General features: G+C 33.6%; 2 protein-coding genes across 12 annotated transcripts in view; both read left to right on the top strand.

Annotated features, from left to right (window-relative positions):
* LOC105039705 (uncharacterized) overlaps positions 1 to 4,695 on the top strand; it is a 31,988-nt gene extending 27,293 nt beyond the window's left edge. For 6 of the 11 annotated variants that reach the window (XR_012137155.1, XR_012137152.1, XR_012137162.1 and 3 more), the window contains 2 exons: positions 1,495 to 1,569; positions 3,106 to 3,168. Coding sequence is in view for 5 of the 11 variants with exons in the window: in XM_073249322.1 (XP_073105423.1) it covers positions 1,495 to 1,569; positions 3,106 to 3,168; positions 3,391 to 3,586 (334 nt within the window). In the remaining 6 variants the exon portion in view is untranslated. Of the gene's footprint in view, positions 1 to 1,494; positions 1,570 to 3,105; positions 3,169 to 3,390; positions 3,729 to 4,407 lie in introns of those variants that run through there. The other 5 variants (XM_073249322.1, XM_073249316.1, XM_073249326.1 and 2 more) reach the window with 4 other exon arrangements.
* Positions 4,696 to 15,840: 11,145 nt separating this feature from the next.
* On the top strand, positions 15,841 to 16,534 carry LOC105039755 (36.4 kDa proline-rich protein-like). Its single transcript, XM_010916014.4, has one exon. It carries the CDS (start codon positions 15,866 to 15,868, stop codon positions 16,343 to 16,345), a length of 480 nt encoding a protein of 159 aa, XP_010914316.1. The 5' UTR covers positions 15,841 to 15,865; the 3' UTR covers positions 16,346 to 16,534.
* The last annotated feature ends 1,596 nt before the right edge of the window (positions 16,535 to 18,130 follow it).

Here is an 18,130-nt window from a genome sequence, read left to right as displayed (position 1 = left end):
AAAAAGTTTATGATAGGGTACCAAGAAAAGTAATTTGGTGGGCTTTAAGAAGGAATGGTGTAGATAAATGATATGTTGAAATAATTAAGGACATGTATGTTGGGGCATTAGCGAGTGCTAGAAGTTGATGCGCTATAACAAGTTTACTTCTAGTTACCATAGGCTTGTATCAAGGATCAGCGCTATATATCTTTTTGTACTAATTATGGATAAACTTATTGCTAATGTTTGGGAAGATATACCACAGTGTATGTTATTTGCAGATAATATAGTGTTGATTGATGCAAGGATTTAGGTCCCGCAAGACACCGGGACGGGATACTATCCCATGTATCGGGACAGGGTGTTCCGCTAACATCCTAGCATCCCAATCGGAATATCTTGGGACATCCCTTGTCCCAAGAGTTGAGATGGGGTGGGATGGCGACGTGTCTCGTTCTATGAAAAAATTGGGACAGTCTTTTCTCACGGGATTTAAAATCTTGGATTGATGAAGAAAAGAGAACTATATTGAATACTACATTGGACTTATGGAGGAAAACTTTAGAAGGTCTAGAGATTAGCACAACAAAAATAGAGTACGTGAAATGTAAATTTAGTAGAAATGGAAATAAAGATGTGATACCAGTTAAGATTGAAGACCAAGTTATACCTCAAAGCAGCATTTTTCATTATTTAGAATCTATTATACAAATATTGGGGAGATAGATGAAAGATTAGTAGAACAAGGATAGAGTATATGAAATGTAAATTTAGTAGGAATGGAAATAAAGACATGATACCTATTAAGATTGATGACCAAGACATACCTTAAAATGGCCATTTTCATTATTTAGAATCTATTATACAAATAATGGGGAGATAGATGAAGACATATGCAAGATTTAGATCTAATTGGATGAAGTGGAGAGGTGCATTTGAAATATTATATGATAAGCACTTGCCTTCGAGGCTGTAAGGAATATTTTATAGAACAATTGTAAGGTCTCCATGTTGCATGGCTCAAAGTGCTGGGCAATAAAGAAAGTACTTAAAAAGTAGAAACAATAAAATAAAAATAAATATATTAGAGGAGCTATAGGAGTTGCAGAAAATTATAAACCAAGCAATTTTACCATGAAAATTTGAGGAGGCTCTAGTAAGGAGAGTTACTTCGGTTTGTGTTGAAGATGGTAAGAAAAGAAGGGAAAGATGTAAGATGACCTGGATGGAGGTTGTGAGGAAGGATATGGGGAAACTTGGAATAATGACAGTGGTGGCTCTCAGTAGGACTACTTGGCAAATAAGGATCCTGATGACCCCAAATAGTTGGGAAAAGGATAGATGGTATTGCTTATGGTGTATGTAAACTATGATACAATGCATAGAGAATTGCCAATCTCAAACTAATAATAGTTTCTTTATATCTTTAAGTTTATGAAATGTGTTTGCTTTGTAGTTATCAGGAAAGATTCTGCTTAATATTGATGAATTTAATTTTGCTGGATTTTTCAGGTACCAACAGTTATCATCATCTTTGGTCAAGAAAGGCATCTGGTCTGATGTGGATGATTACCGCTTGCTGGATGCGTTAAGTCTCTCAGTTTTAAGTAGTTAGGGATGGCTTGTCAACTAATGTGGTTGTTATTCTGCTTGACGTCCTTTTGATTATAATATGCATAGAGAAGAGACTTTTGAGAGCAATATCTTGATTTTTATGATCTATTTTTATAATTTTTCTGAAGTTAAAGAACTCATTTTCTTTTTGTTGATTGAAACTTATTAGCCATCATAATTTTTTTGTATTGTTAGTAAACTTTTATGGTGAATATTTCTAGTTATATTTGTACTATTACAAAAGATCTAATATTGATTCCTGTTTAAAAGAGTGGCATCATACCCCAGATGGTTGAACCGGTCAAAGCACCAATCGGCCAGGTAATGAGCCGGGTGGGCCCCCAAAGCAATTCAACAAAAAGATCTTTTGAATTCATGACAACTGCTTGAACTGCCTCTTCAACCAGGGACCGGAACAGACCATCCCCATTATTGAACTGCCTATAAAGTTTTGCTAAAAATTGATAGGACATGATATCATCCCTAATCCCTAATGACATGTAAAACCCTTCGTATGATGCACTTGGTTTATGTGGAGTCATTAAGAAATTTAAGATGGGATTTAGAACAGATATCTTTTTTCATTTCTACAAAAAAGTAAACTCAATTATTTTGTTTGTTAGAACTTGTATTGCATATGATCATTCCAATGATTTCTTGAGCTATTGTGATGTCATATGATTTTAAAGAGTTGTTGAATGTTGTTGTGCAAGTGGTGCGGAATTTTAAAAATTTTAAATATTATTCTTATTATGTGTTTATAACTTTATTAATATTTATGTCTATCATTAATTGAAGTTAAATATATTTGTTATGTCATGATGACATTATAGTTCACTGCAGATTGACTGAAATTGTTGATCCAGTGACCCAACCCAGTTACTTTTCCAGTTTGATACACAGCCCAGATTTTAAAACATTGCATTGATCATACTGATTTTGCCCTTTGGTTGCCAAGTACATACCCATGAGGGTGCCTATTTTCTGAACAAGTGGAACAGAGCATCATATGACTCTGTTCAATGCTCTTTGGATCAATTGTGCTTTTGGATTTAAGGTGGACAAAAGAAACATCACTACTATAGCCCATTCCAACCTATATCTTGGAAGTTTTGGAATAATTGCAGACTTTTTTTTTTTTTTTTAACCACATCAAGTTGTCCTGGATTTTGTCTTCCATGATGAAAATCATGCATATATGTTTTCATCTTTTGGTTAACCTTGTAAGTAATTCTATTTTATTCTAAATATTTTCTTATTCATTGTTTATATATTATCCTTCCAATATAGTAATATATTTTGCATTTTATAAGGGACTTCCTTATTTTGATGAATTGGAGAATTTCTCTCATTGAATTGATCCTGACATGAACAATAGTAACAGTATATGCATACCATAGATGTCACACTAGGACAGCTGTCTTACAGTAGTTCATCATCTTTTATGGCTCAGGATCCTTTATCTGATTATTCTCTAATGTTTTTTCACGACTCTCCTTGTGGATGCAGGCTTCAAAACACAGATGCTTGTTGTGTAGAAGATGTTGACTGGGACAATCTTCTTGAGCATAGGTATATATGTTTTAATATGTTCTCACAGCCCTTAAATATAAGTAGCCATCAAAAATAAATCCTCTACAGCTATACACAATTTCATTGGGTTGTTCTCAGACACTTTTACAGTGGAATTGAGGTCTAGCGAGGTAATTGCACATATTCGTGTGGTAAGCATGGTCTGTTCTGTTGAAGTACAGCTTTTTCATTCACTGCATTGGCACTTGTTATTTTAAGCAGATACAGTTACCAGAGACGCACCCGAATGTTGATACACATTGGAGGAATCCATGTGCACCAATGCAAAAGAGCGAATCCAGAAACAAGTGTATATTGTTTAGAGAGACAACCTAAGAAAAGAACAATAAGTAACATGGTTTTTAATAGGAAAAGAGATTTCCTGCTTGTGTCTATTGCATTATTTTTTCTAGAATAAAAAAATGATGCGAGCTGTTCTTGCTTTTTAAATTAGAAGAATACTGTATGGAAATGTATAAAAGAAGATTAAAAAAATGATGCGAGCTGTTCTTGCTTTTTATATTAGAAGAATACTGTATGGAAATGTATAAAAGAAGATTTTTTTTTTCGTTTCCACTAGTATATGTACAAATTATGAGAATAGATTTTCTTGTTGATAATGTTAGAATCACAATATGGCAAAACGTTAATAGGTTTTTTCTGTTCTGTTATTTTCATCCCAGCTTCAATATGAACTTGATGTTCTTTATTCATAAAGACTTGAATATGCTATTTGAGCTGCATGCCCGTTTCAGTCACGGAACCCTGGTTGACAACCCTTCTGCATGTTAGCTGTTTATACTTTGTTTTTGTTGTGCATAATGTAGAAAATGTTCAACAGAATACCTTGAATTTGGTTAAGCTTGAATCAAGTTTATATCATGTTTGTGCACCATCCTTTAGATATATTTTCCTGTCCTCTTGAGAATAGGTGAAATACGTAACTATGCTGCAACGGAAACTTCCTCTGCTATAGGCCTCACGTTGTTTCCCATCTAGAGCAGCATTTGATGCCTGGTGCAGAAGTGTAGCTACCAGTATCACGTTAATTGCATAGAATACTTCTTTCAAGTAAATTCTATACAAGATAAATGGTGACATTATACTCATTGAGTCACTGTTATATTACCATAAGAATCACTGAGTTTGGCCTTCTGTTAATATCCAGTCTGTTATTGCCGCCTCCACCATGGGATGTAAGCTTCTATAAATTTCTAATTAATGCGTTTTAATTCTCAGGCCGGGAGAAGTTTGTCGAAAACGGTGGAACCAAATGATCCGTCACATTGGTGGGCACCGGGAAAAGCCATTCATCGAGCAACTGGAAGTGCTCCACGGACGCTATTGCCCAGATATGCTTGAATACAGAAAATAATAACAAGTACTTTTGTTCTTTCTTTTCCGTTGGTGTATAAGTTTTGCTAGGATTATGGGGCATGGTGCAAGTTGAGAGACTCGATGGAATATTTTTTGTAACTGTAATACTGGAAGCTAATTCAATAGCAAGAAGAAATGGCTTTGGTTTAATTTGAAGGATGGTGCATATTGATGTCAATTGTGGTGCATATGCGAGTATATGGAATAATTAGTGCTGCTTGGTATTGATGTGGTTTTCTTGTTTGTGTCTATAAAATTAACAAAAACAGCATTTGCATGGTTCCTTTTTTTTTTTTTTCACTTCCTGAAGTGCGAAGATCGTAGCTGCCAAAAGCTCTCGAGGTTTGCAGAGTTTAAAAAACAGTCTCATGGTACGTATCTGTTCCGTTTAGTTCAATTTTCTTAGATTTTGGAAAAAGAAAACTAAAAAACAAAAGCAAAACGAGATGGGTCTCTAATATATTATTTGGCATTCATCGTTGCCTTCTAGCTTTTTTGACCTTTTTTGGTAAGAGGGATGAGCCTAGTGAATTTTCCGTGCGTGTGTGTGTAAACAAGCCAAGCCTTAGCTCAAGGTCGGCTCATTTTGTAATTGAGTCGTGCTCAATTCAGGGCATTTACTTTTCGAACAGGAAACCTTACATGTTAAAGACGACGCGAGGAATAACTTGGATTAATTTGTTTAAGCACACCTCATGTCTAGTTAGATATGAGCTTCTCCAAGGCCTCAAAGTGGATTTATGTGACACTAGCATGGGCATTTCTAGTTATCAAAACCAAAATATAGGTTATGTACCACTCGAGGAATCGCTTTTTCCACCTGACAGTTCGGTTCAGTCGGTAATTTAGGTTGAAAGACATAGCTCAAGCTACGCCCTTGTTTTGTAGTTGTCCTGAGCTTAAACCAACTCATTCACTCTCATGCTGAACTTGTAGATATTCATGAGGAGCTTGCTTAGGTGACCTGGTCGGATTATAGGTTCCCCAAAGCTTTCCTACAAGTGCTCCCATGTTTCTCCAACCTGGTCTCATTCACTCTCATCGCGTGGGGGTCAAAATGCCAAATCAACCATGGAGTCCTAGAAAGGGTATGTAGCCTCATGTTTATCCAGAGTTTTTTTTTTTTTGGGTAAGAATCCAGAGGTATTAAATGGGAGTCAAAATGCCAACTCCGAAAATTAGGCATAAACAGGTTTGGATCATGAATAGATCGGTCCAACTTAAGTCATTGATTAAACAGGATAGGCCCAGGTTTGGAGTATCTACTTTTTTAACCTTTTTAATTGTTACATCATATCATAGCCCAACTCATTAAGATGTATTTAATGTTGGAAAAAATCAATCAAAAATATCTAGAAATTGCTATTGTTGTTCATATAATTTTTAGATGAAAACCATAATACTAAAAGAAATAAAAAATTGAAAAGATTTTGTCTAAATCAAGGCGTGTGAAACACTGTTCTAAGAACGCGATTCGTCCCCTACGTGTGGATCTTGATCTCGTTCTCAAAGTACAATGATTCGGCTCAGTCTGAACCTCCTCTCACGAGCACGATCGTTGGGGAGGCTGATTCAAGAGATTTCCTTCAAATGTCTAGAAAAGAAGTAGAAGAAAGAAAAAAATAGTCTCTATCTCAGAAAGAAATAAAGAGAAATAGTAACACAAGAAGAGATCGAGAATTTTTTATTACCTTTTAAACAGTCGGATCCAGAGCCTATTTATAGCCTCTATTTGGATTACCGAGGAGGCATCATGGTTCGGAAGAGATACGATGTTTCAAAAATATCATATTTTTTTGAAAACCAACATTCTCTTCCGAAGAGTCGTATCTCTTCAAAAAGAACCATTAAATTTGAAAATAAAAATTTTAATAATTTTAAATAACTAAAATTTAGGAGATAACAAAATTTAAATTTATTTATGTTTTAAAATAAACTCTAACCATCCTCCACAAAAGATTTATATTTTTGAAAAATATAACGATGAATATTTGGGCATCTTATACTGTATAATAGGTGAGGTGCCTTTTAGACTTGAACTTTACTTAGTGTTGATAATATCCATTTGAAAAAGCCATAGTAGATTAGACCTTGAACTAGGTCCTTTAACTCAGAATTCAACTTATCACACATAATATGGATCAAGTCGGTCTTTATGCGGTCAGCATCATTTAGAGGTCTTGCGCTTAGTACTTTGATTTTTCATGAGAATTTTGTTAGGGTTAGCCCAAACCCTTAGTTGTGGTTCATACGATAATTCTCATATAGGTAAGTTCTCCAAGGATATTTGTGATCTAATACCCTGCAGATTTTCTATCTTGGACTTGTTAAAATCTTCGCTCATCCTTTCTAATTTGCTTTATCACTGATAAGAGCACTTATTATAGGGATGGGAGGAGATACACTCCAATAATGTGCTCTGACACGATTACTCAATCAGCTTCATTTCTACCACATTGAACTTTATTCATGAGATCTCCAATCACAGAGGTTGAATATCCACTGCTGGTGATCATATAGTGGGCTTAAGCCCTATCCCCCTCGATGATTCTAGGACTCCATTCTTAAACAAACTATTGGTTAATTGATCTGCCAAGTTTTTCTCTAACTTAACAAATTCCAAAGAAATGATATTACTCTTTTTGAGTTATCTTACAAATTTATGATGAATCCGGATATGCCGGTTCATCTTTTTATTAGCACTCTTTTGATTAGTCAATTGGATTACGACTTCATTATCACAATGAATTGATATGGTCAAAACTGGCTTAGGTATTAAAAGTAGCTCTGAGATAAGATTTTTAATCTATTCTGTCTCAGCACAAATGGTATCCAAAGCAATCAACTCGGCCTTTATGGTGCTCTGAGATATAATGGTTTGCTTAGAAGATCTCCAAGCTACGGCAGCACGTCGAGAAGAAAATGATATCCGATTGTTAATTTAAGATCAAAAGAATTAGTAATCCAATTTGCATCACTGTAACCCTCAACCACCTCAGGGATCCAGTGTACAAGAGAGATAGATCAAGGGTTTCCTTAAGATATCAGAATACCCTTTCAATAGCATACCAATGAGATTGATTTGGATTTTGGGTGTATCTACTTAATCTTCCTATAGTATATGTACTATCAGGTCTTATTCTATTTGCCTCGTAAAGAAGAGAACCTATAATCTGAGAGTATTTAAATTGATCAATTGGTTCACCTAAATTCTTTTTAAGATGGATACTTGGATCATAAGAGGTAGATATAGTTTTTTGATTAGAATATCCAAAATTTTCAATCATTTTCTTGATAGCATGAGAAAGAGAGAGAGCTATATCTTTAGGAGATTTGATCAGCTTCCTAGAATAACATCAGCTTCACCTAAATCTTTCATATTAAAAATTGATTTGAAAGAAATTATTTGATTATAGATATGATTTTAAGAGAAGTTTTAAAGATCAAAATATCATCGATGTTTAAACAAAGAATCATACAATCATCATCGATGATTTTGAAATAGACGCACTTATCATAATCATTGATTGAAAAACCAAATGAAAAGATAGTTCTATCAAACTTTTCATGCCATTGTTTAGATGCTTGTTTAAGATCGTATAAAGACTTAATAAGTTTACAAACTTTATTTTTTTATCCCTTAACAATAAATCCCTCCAACTGTTCCATGTAAATCTCTTCATCTATATCTCCATTTAGGAATGCAGTCTTTACATCCATTTGATGAATGATTAACTTATGGATGAAAGTAATGGCAAGAAGAGTTCTAAGGATAGAGATTCTAACTACAAGAGAATATATATCAAAATAATCTAAACCCTTTTTCTGGTTATATCTTTTAGCTACTAATCTAGCCTTATATTTTTTTATTGATCTATCAGGTCTAAGCTTCCTACGAAATATTTACGTACAATCTAATGGTTTACTATCCAGAGGAAGATCAATAAGGATCCAAGTTTGGTTTTGGATTATTGAACTGAATTCAGAATAAATAGCTTCCTTCCAAAAAAGAGCATCGGGTGAAGATATTGTCTCTACAAAAATGGATGGTTCACCTTCAACTAGTAAGGTAAAGAAGTCTTCACCAAGATTTTTTTCTTTTCTAGCTCTTATGCTTCTTCTAGATTCAGAATGTCCACGATCAGAGTTAGATCTTTTTCTCTTTTTTGAATCATAAGAAACCTCTGATTCAACAGGGTTAGGATTAGAAGATAGATCAAATTGAATTGAATTTGGGACTTGATTTCTAAAAGAAAAGATATTTTCAAAATAAATAACATCTCTAGTCTCGATTAGAGTGTTATTAGAGATGTCACTTATTTCAAAATTTATTACTAAAAATTTATTAGTGCTACTATCTAAGAAATATCCTACAAAAATTACATCTATAGTTTTAGGATCAATTTTTGTTTTTCTGAATTCAGGTATACCTACCTTAGTTAAGTACCCCCACACTTTTAGGTAATCTAATCTAGGAGTTCTACTCTTCTAAAGTTCAAAAGGAATCTTATTTCCATCCTTAAAAAGTATTCTATTTAGAATATAATAGGCTGCTAATAAGGCTTCCACCCATAAGTTCTCTGGTGTACCTGAATTGATTAATATTGAATTAACCATATCTATTAGGGTATGATTTTTTCATTCTGCTACACTATTTAATTGAGGGGAGTAAGGAGAAGTCACCTCATCAATGATTCCATGTTCTTGACAAAATAGGACCATTTCATTTAAGGTATATTCTCCATCTCGATCTAACCTAAGTCTTTTAAAGATTTTCTCAGTCTGAATTTTAACTTCAGCCTTAATGATTTTAAATCTATCAAAAATTTTATTTTTAGGTTTGATTAAATATGTGTAACAAAATTGGGAGAAATCATTAATGAATGTTACAAAATAATGATTTTTTCTCCGAGTAGGATTTTTGGTAGCGTCACACATATCATTATGAATTAAATCAAGAAGATTAGAACTTCTATGGACATACTTGAAAGATTTTTTGATTCTTTTGGCTAGAACACAGATTTCACATTTGATCTTTTTATTTAAATGGATCATAGGGATTAAATTTAAGTTGATCATATGTTGGATTCGATCAAAATTAATATGACTAAGCTTGCCATGCCAAACATTAGAAGATTCAAGATTTAAAATAAAAGAATGATTTTTATTAGAATCCTTAGAAATTACACTTAACTTGAATTGGCCTTCAGATATGAAGCCTTTTCCAATAACCTCGTTATTACGAGTGATTACAAGTTTATTAGATTCTAATATAATTTTATAGCTTCTAGATACAAGAAGTGATCCACTGATTAGATTCCTCCTAATGTTGGGGACTACAGCACTTCATGAAGGATTAAGATTTTTTTAGATGTTCATCTTCAGATCCACATGACCTCTTCCTAATACTTGTGCTACAGAATCATTTCCAAGCGTTACACCTCCACCACTTGATTCTAGAAAGGTGGAGAATCAGGAGCAAATCAATCAAGAATTGGACTTTAAAACTTTCAGAGAATTTATAACTAGTTTATTCAAATTTTCTAAGAAAATCTTGAAATTCATGAATTTGGATACTGTTAGATTTGGAATCCACCATTGTATATTTACGAAACATAGATACGGCGAATCGATCAAGACCCGCATCATCCATTCTATATTCTGCTTCAAGAGCATCCCAAAGCTCCTTAGTCGATTTGGTGGAAAGGTATACATCATATAAAGTATCAATAGAGCACTAAAGATCCTATGGCGATAATAAAAATGAATTTCTTCATGAGTTTTTGAATGAGGACCAGAAGATCTAGAATCTTAAGGACTAAGAGAAATTGATCCAGAGGAAGGTTTAGGATTAGATAATTTTAGGATAGAGATCAATCTTAAACTGGTGAGCTTATATTTTACTTGGCTTTGCCACATTCTAAAGAATTATCAATTAAAATTTTCAAGTTTAATTGCACTATGATCATCAAATGAAGCCATTTATGATGTTTTGGTTGTTTAATTGGTTTTGCAAACAAAGTTTCAAGAGGTTTAGCCTTATATGTTTGAGTAATTAATTAATGACTTATAATGATACAATTCTAAATTTTAAAATAAATATAATAAAGAATAGTAATTAGAAGAAAATTGAATAATTATGCTAAGAATATGACAAATAAAATAACTATATTATTCTGCACATCTTTCAAGGCAGCACTAATATTAATTTTGAAAGAATAACTGTTAACGTGCACAGCTTTCAAGGCAACAGAATTTTTTTTAATGCAAAAAAAATTCTATGCAGATTTTAAAGATAAAAAAAATTCCGCATAAATTTTAAAAAATTATAGAATTTTTTTTTGCATAGAATTTGAAGCCCACAAAAATTAATTTAAATAGAAATTAAGGTTGCAGAAAATTTTTCATAGCTTTAATGTAGTATCAAAATTTCTGCACTATTTTTTTAATGAATAGAAAGTTTCAAAATAGATTTTTTAAATCTACAGAAATCTATGAAAAATTTATGCACTATTTTTTTAATGAACTAAAAATTTTAGAATAGATTTTTTTAAATTTGTAGAAATTTGTAAAAAATTTCTGCACTATTTTAAAGTTACAGAAAAATTTTGCAAAAAAATTAAAACTTCAAAAATTTACGTATCCCTTTTTTTTTTTTCTTTAAACAATTATAAAAAATAATGTACACTATTTTTAAAGTAAATAAGTTTGTTAATAAATTTGAAATCTTAAGAAGAACAATCTTTAAATGATAAATAGTAAAACTTTGGTATTATATAATTAATTTAAAGTTAATTTCAAATAATGAATAATAATTTCTAGTTTCATCAAACTCGCACTCTTAGACTGTTTGAAAAAATCAATAAAAAATATCTAAAAATTGCTATTATTGTTTATATAATTTTTAGATGAAAAATATAATACTAAAAGAAATAAGAAATTGAAAAGATCTTGTCTGAATCGAGACGTGTGAAATACTATCCAAAGAATGCGATTCGCCCCCTACGTGTGGATCTTTGACGATCTCATTCCCAAGATACAGCGACCCGGTTCAGTCCGATCCTTCTCTCACGAGCATGATCATTGGAGAGGTTGATCCAAGAGATTTCTTTCATTTAACCTATTTAAAATTTGTTTATTTTTTTTACGATACATTTAACCTATTTAAATTGATTCTACCAATTTACTAAATGGGGTTATAGGACCGTCTGAGTTACATATTTAAGAAAAAAAAGGCCAGGCTAGAGTTTGAATTTTTGATTGGGGTAGGTTTGGGTTCTTAGATATTTTTCTTGGCTGTATTGAATCCAATGCATTATTTTGTGCCGACCAGAGCCGAATGCTTATCCTATTTCGGAGACGTTCTGAAGGATACTTTCTATTTGATACACACACGTTGAGCTGATTTATACAATTATTTGTCAATTTTGTGGCTGAAAATTACACTTTTGAATACAAACTTTGTTAGTAAATGACTTGAGCTTGACCCAATCATGTTTGGTTCTAGCTCAGGTCAGTTATAAACCATGCCAAAATTCAAAACACAGTTTGTGGTGAATATGAGCTACTCATGAAAATAGCTAGCACATTTGACTGCCCTAATTGCATGGTATGTTACGTTAGGAGTCCCAAGAGTTTTCTCCTTTCGGATCCTAATAACTTTTTAAAATTTTAGGCTGAATTACTATAGGCCCCTTGAATAACATTTTTTTTTTTTTCGCTTATGGAAGTCAAAAGAAAAGATCAGGTATGCTGAAAATATGCATGGTGAACATCTTTTTAGGATTTTTGGTAGCTAGAAGATTTGCATTCGGAAAAGGACTTGGAATAGATTAGGGTTCAGTTCTGTGACCCGATCGAGAAATGATTTAAATTTGAGTGAAAAGCTGCACCCTCTCTCTCCTTTTATTGCCGGTACAAAAAAGCCGCAGACACACGTGAAGCGAGAATCGAAGGACCGGCACACGTTCTGCTACGTTATCGAAATGCGATTTTAGTGAGTTTTGGTCGTGGATGACTGCTGCTTCGCGCTCTAATAGAAGGAGGGGGCTTGGAGACCCTTCCGAAAGTGTGAATCTTCTTTTCCTCCTCCTCCTCCTCCTCTTCTTCTTTTTTTTGAGTTCGATCGCCGGAGAAGAAGACGAGAAGGTGGATGTTGGCGGCGGCAGCTGTGGCGGAGACGTGGCACCCTGGAAGTGTAAACGAAAATGTGTATTGCTAGACTGAATTTGTGATCTCGAAGCGTATATAATCAGCATCCTTCAGGTGATTATTGCCCTCATTATAAATAGTTTGTCGCGGGACTTTAAATATTGCAATTCATCTCTTGGATACAACAAGATCATTAGAAATCTGCAGGCGACAAAATTAAAGATTTTGTCTCCTGGAACTTCAAAAGAAATTTGATTATAAGCAAAAGAAGAATAGAGAGGAGAGAGAACTCTGAATTTTCTTATGTTTGATGAAAGGTCACAATTGCACTTGTATAGAAGACATATCTACCAATAGATGCGACTTTTAGAAAAAATTCTCTTCAAAAAGATGCGATTTTGAAAAATCATAATCGTTGAAAACGAACGGCCATTAACCACAATTTATTTTGTTTATTTATTTTAAAAAAAATAAAATAAATCAATAATATAAATGTACATCTTTAATTTCGCCACGAGAAATTTTATGGTAAACCTGTTCGCATATGCGAACGGATGGTGATTGGCATGCACAAAGGACCCCACACCCCTCCGGCAGTGATCCAATTACCGCGTGCAGTGATTGGGTAGTTATGTAATGTTTATCTAAACTATTCAAATATCCCTAGGATTTATCCATTCTTATTTTTTTAGTATTTTAACGTGCACGCGTAAGCACACGTGATGATATGGCAGACGATGATGGTCCGACCATAATCTAAACTGTTCAAATACCTCTAGAGTTTATCCATTCATATTTTCTTAGTATTTTAACGTGCACGCATAAGCGCGCACGATGACGTGGTAGACGATGACGGCCCAACTATAATTCTTATTTTCTTGGTATTTTAAACAGTTATCGTCTACCACATCGTCGCGCTTGCTTATGTGCGTACGTTAAAATGCTAAAAAAATAAGAATAGATAAATCTTAAGGATATTTGAATAGTTTTAATAAACATCACATAACTACCTAATCACTGTGTGTGGTGATTAGATCACGTATGGAGGGAGGGGGTGAGGGAGGAATTAAAAAAAAAAGAGGTTGGGGGGGGGGGGATGGGGTCCTCCATGTGCTTAAAGTAGATTTTTCCTTTCACCATATGGCCCCATGCTCTAAATGCTCGTCTAAATGATTATATAAATATGCAATCATTCATCCCATGGAGGTTCCACCAGGAATGCCATCGGATGGGGCCACAGGATGCCCCCGGCGTCCCCTCCCATTCGACATCTCAGAGGTATCCTTCTTTCTTACATCTCCTCCAAAGCCGGCATTCTCTTGACAGAGGATCTTAACTTCTTTTCGTTCGGTATTCTGTGACCTTGGATTTTATTTTGATTGGTCTATAAAGACTACTCTAGTCGTAGGTTGGTGGGTTCTTTTGTGGGTCACTCTATGATTAACTTCAGTTATTCAAATGTGGCAAGGTTTTTTGGTGTTGAGTTCTGCATAAAAGTGTTATGCGGGCTATGGGATCGGCCATCCATATTGCTTTTTGGTGGCAAGAATACCCGTCTGCCCGCTTTCCAAACATTTACCAGAAAGTTTCTTACGAGAGCTACCTTCCAGTGCCGTCATCCAGTAACCAAGGTTTGCTTGCTTGCCCCTTGTTAGGTAGAACTATGAGGATGGAAATAATAACTCTATTTCATGATATATTTTGTATTTTCTAAGTTTTATCTAATAATGAGTAGAATGTGCAATATTTTATTAATCATATGTGTTGTTATTTTAGTTGTTATAATATTGACTTAACCATCTAAAATTCATTTGAAATAACAAAAAAAATGTATTACCAGGAGGTATTATTTAGATTTCTTGATCCTGTATAAGTACCTAAGATCTTTCTAACGAATAATCGATGTAGAATTAAATACACATCTGTATGCAAGTCCTCACAGATACCCAGAAGATGATAGACTATGCTGGAAAGAGCAATACACAACAGACATTGAGCTCATCCATGTGGATTATTGTGAACAGCTTAACTATTGTGTAGTTTAAGTTCCATGGATTCCTAGACCAATGTTAGCTACCACGTGTTACTGTTTTTATGTTGATTTCAGTAGCTGGGTCTTTATCGGCCATGTTATCCCCAAGTTTTAGTCTTTAGAGAACAGTTTTAGAGAACTTTTGAGACTTTGAAGAAGCAGCTTTCAGACGAGCATTGTATACAATGGTGATATTAGGTTGATGTTTGCCGATGCTTGGAAAATTAGATAATCTTTTAGTTCATGCTATATAGTTCATCCTCTCTTGATGATCATTATGTAATCATATCAGTTGGAAAATGTTCATTCATTTCTACAAAACAACAATTCGATTCTTTGTCCAGTACTTTTATAACTAAATTTTGATTTAAAACATGTTAGTTAGGCCTATGTTTCCATATAAATTGCTCAAAACTAAAAGGTAAATGGGAATTTGATAACCATTACTAATTGTGATATATAATAATGATGACTTTGATATGAAATGTTAGGGTAATAGAATTTTGTCCCAAGCAATAAAATTGAGGATTTGTTTGGATATTCTAATAGGATTGGGTTGAAAAATCTTGCAGGATTCGTGGTTCAAGCTATCCATTTAAGTATGATCTCATATATATCAACCAAACACCATCCAATCCAGATACCATGGGAAGAAAAAAAATGATCTTCGCATGTTGTTTCTTCTTCCTGCAGTCCAAAGTCTAATATCTGGGTTGGGTTTGGACAGGCTATTAAAAAAATGCAAGCTAGGTAGATCAATAAATCCGATTTCTATATGATTTTCAGTCCAATCCTTTAGGAATATCCCAACAAACCTTGAATTTTTTGTTTCAACAGTTAGTAATTATGATATGTCATAATGATATATAGCTTGAATATGAACTGTTAGAATGCTAGGAATTTTGTCCAAAGAAATAAAGTTGAGCGATTTGTTTCTGACTTCAAATTCTAAACTAGAGGGGTTTATTTCTAAGATCAAATTTTCATAAGATGCAGAGGCGTTAGAATGGCATTGTCAAAGTCTCCAAAAGGATGGCCACATGCAGTGTTAGTTGCATTGTCTATATATATATAAATCCACCCGACCCTCCCTATATTTAGCAGCACAAAATCCCAGCCCTCTCACTTCTGTTGAGCATGGGGAAGTATCCTGTGGCTAGCCTCATACTCCTCCTAATTAACCTCACATCACTCCTTCCTCCTTCTCTTGCTTGTTCCTACTGCCCTGACCCAAAGCCAAGCCCACCACCAGCAACCCCACCAGTGCCATGCCCTCCACCAACATCCCCACCAAAGCCAAAGCCAAAGCCAAAGCCGCCGGCGCCGGCGCCGGCACCACCACCATCTCCAGCATCATCCAAGTGCCCCATCGACACGCTAAAGCTCGACGCCTGCGTCGATCTACTCGGAGGGCTTGTGCACGTGGGAATCGGCGAGAATGAGAAGGAGAAGTGCTGCCCGGTCCTCGAAGGGCTTGCCGACTTGGATGCAGCTCTGTGCATGTGCACCACCATTAAGGCCAAGGTTTTGAATATAAACATCATTCTGCCCGTTGCTCTTGAGTTGCTGGAGGACTGTGGCAAGCATCTACCATCCGACTACCAGTGTCCTTCTTAGTTAGCTAGGTTGTAGCTTAATTATATGATCATGTCTTGTGATATGTTTTGCAGGCTGGTATATCCTTCCCATTAATCATCAAAAAAATGTATTGTGATATGTTTAATTTAGTTTGTGTTTGCTTGCATCCTAACCATCAAAGCTTGTTATTCGGTATATTCGAAAATGTTAAATAAAAGTACTCCAAGTCTGCTTGCATTTATTTGTAAGAATTTTTTTTTTTTTTTTTTTTTTAAAGTTTTGAAGGAGAAAGAGCGAGAGATCTACTTGTAAAGGATCATAATTTTTGGATGTGCTATTCGAAAATAAGATCCAGATTCTTTAGTTGCTAAGCAAAGAGATACAATTGTTAGGGCAAGCCTTGCGTTCCAAGATCGAATTAGTTATAAATCATCCAAAAACTAAAGACTTATGTGCCAATTACATCCTCATACTCTCCATCCATCATCCAAAAAGAGAAGCTTCCTTTCTAATCCTCGAATGGTGGTTTCAATTATTCATCATCCATTGGTTATTAACTGAATTTTTAGATAAAAATAGATACTAATTAGCACTCACCCCACATTCTCATGTAATTAGAGATATAAAAGTCTTTCAATGGCTTAACCGGGAGCACCAGTGACGGCCTTGCCTGGTTACAAATTTTGCCCTTCTTTTCTTGGATATGCCTGAATATTCAATATGTCAAAAAGTCTCATAAAAATATGTGGTGCTGAAAGCAAAAGACCAAATTAATTATAATATCGAGGGATTATTAATATTGAAACTTGCATGCTGAAACCAGACCATATTTATGCACCAAAGATAACATAAGATTTGTGGGGTTTACTTCTAACTTCACATTTTTATGACACTCTTTTTGAAAAAAAAAATAATAAAGCTAGAAGTATGATATGACACCTTGTGTCATTGTTGGATGTGGTCTTAAAAAATGTTTTAGGACTCGTTTGGTTTGTGGGAAGAATTTTTTTTTTCAGGAAAAAAAGAAGTTACTTTCTGGGAATACGATTTTGGTATGTTTGATTGACCATCAGAAGATGATTTATTATAAAGTAGCTTATATTTGGATGAACACCTATTTTTCTAGAAAAATTATGTAAACTTAGTAGATATAAAACCATACATTGTTACTCATAAACTTTATATAAATATAAATATTATATTTATATTAATATAAATATAATATTAATATAAATATAATATTAATATATTATAATATAATATTAGATCATAATAATTTATTATGTTAATATAATACTAATATATTAATATTATATTAATATAATATGAATATTTTAACATAATAAATTTGTTAATATAGATATAAATATAATATAATATTAATATTAATAAAAATATTATATTAATGTAAATATTAAAATAATATTAAAATATAATGAATATTAATATTATATTTATATAAATATTATAATAATATTAATATAATATAATATTATTATTCAATATTTCATCTTAATCATCCATTGATATTTTACTAAATTTTAATTATAGATCTTAAAAGAATATTTTAGAAAAAAAAAAGTACTATCACTTTTCATGTCATGGGAAGTGCCAAAACTACCTCTCCCATGGGTTTCTACTTTCCATAAAATATGAAAAGTGACTTTTCATGGGAAGTACTTTTTTCATTCTCTCTTCTCTTAAAACTTCAATCAAACAAGAGGTTCCTTCTTCACTTCTCAGAAAGTACTTCTTCTCCTCTCCACTTTCCATCAATCAAACGAGTCTTTAGAGATTGAGTGGCAGGACCCAAAGACTTTAGAT

Source organism: Elaeis guineensis, chromosome 1, assembly GCF_000442705.2.
Source record: "Elaeis guineensis isolate ETL-2024a chromosome 1, EG11, whole genome shotgun sequence".
In the NCBI taxonomy this organism is placed as follows: Eukaryota; Viridiplantae; Streptophyta; class Magnoliopsida; order Arecales; family Arecaceae; genus Elaeis; species Elaeis guineensis.
This window is presented reverse-complemented; position numbering and strand designations above follow the sequence as displayed.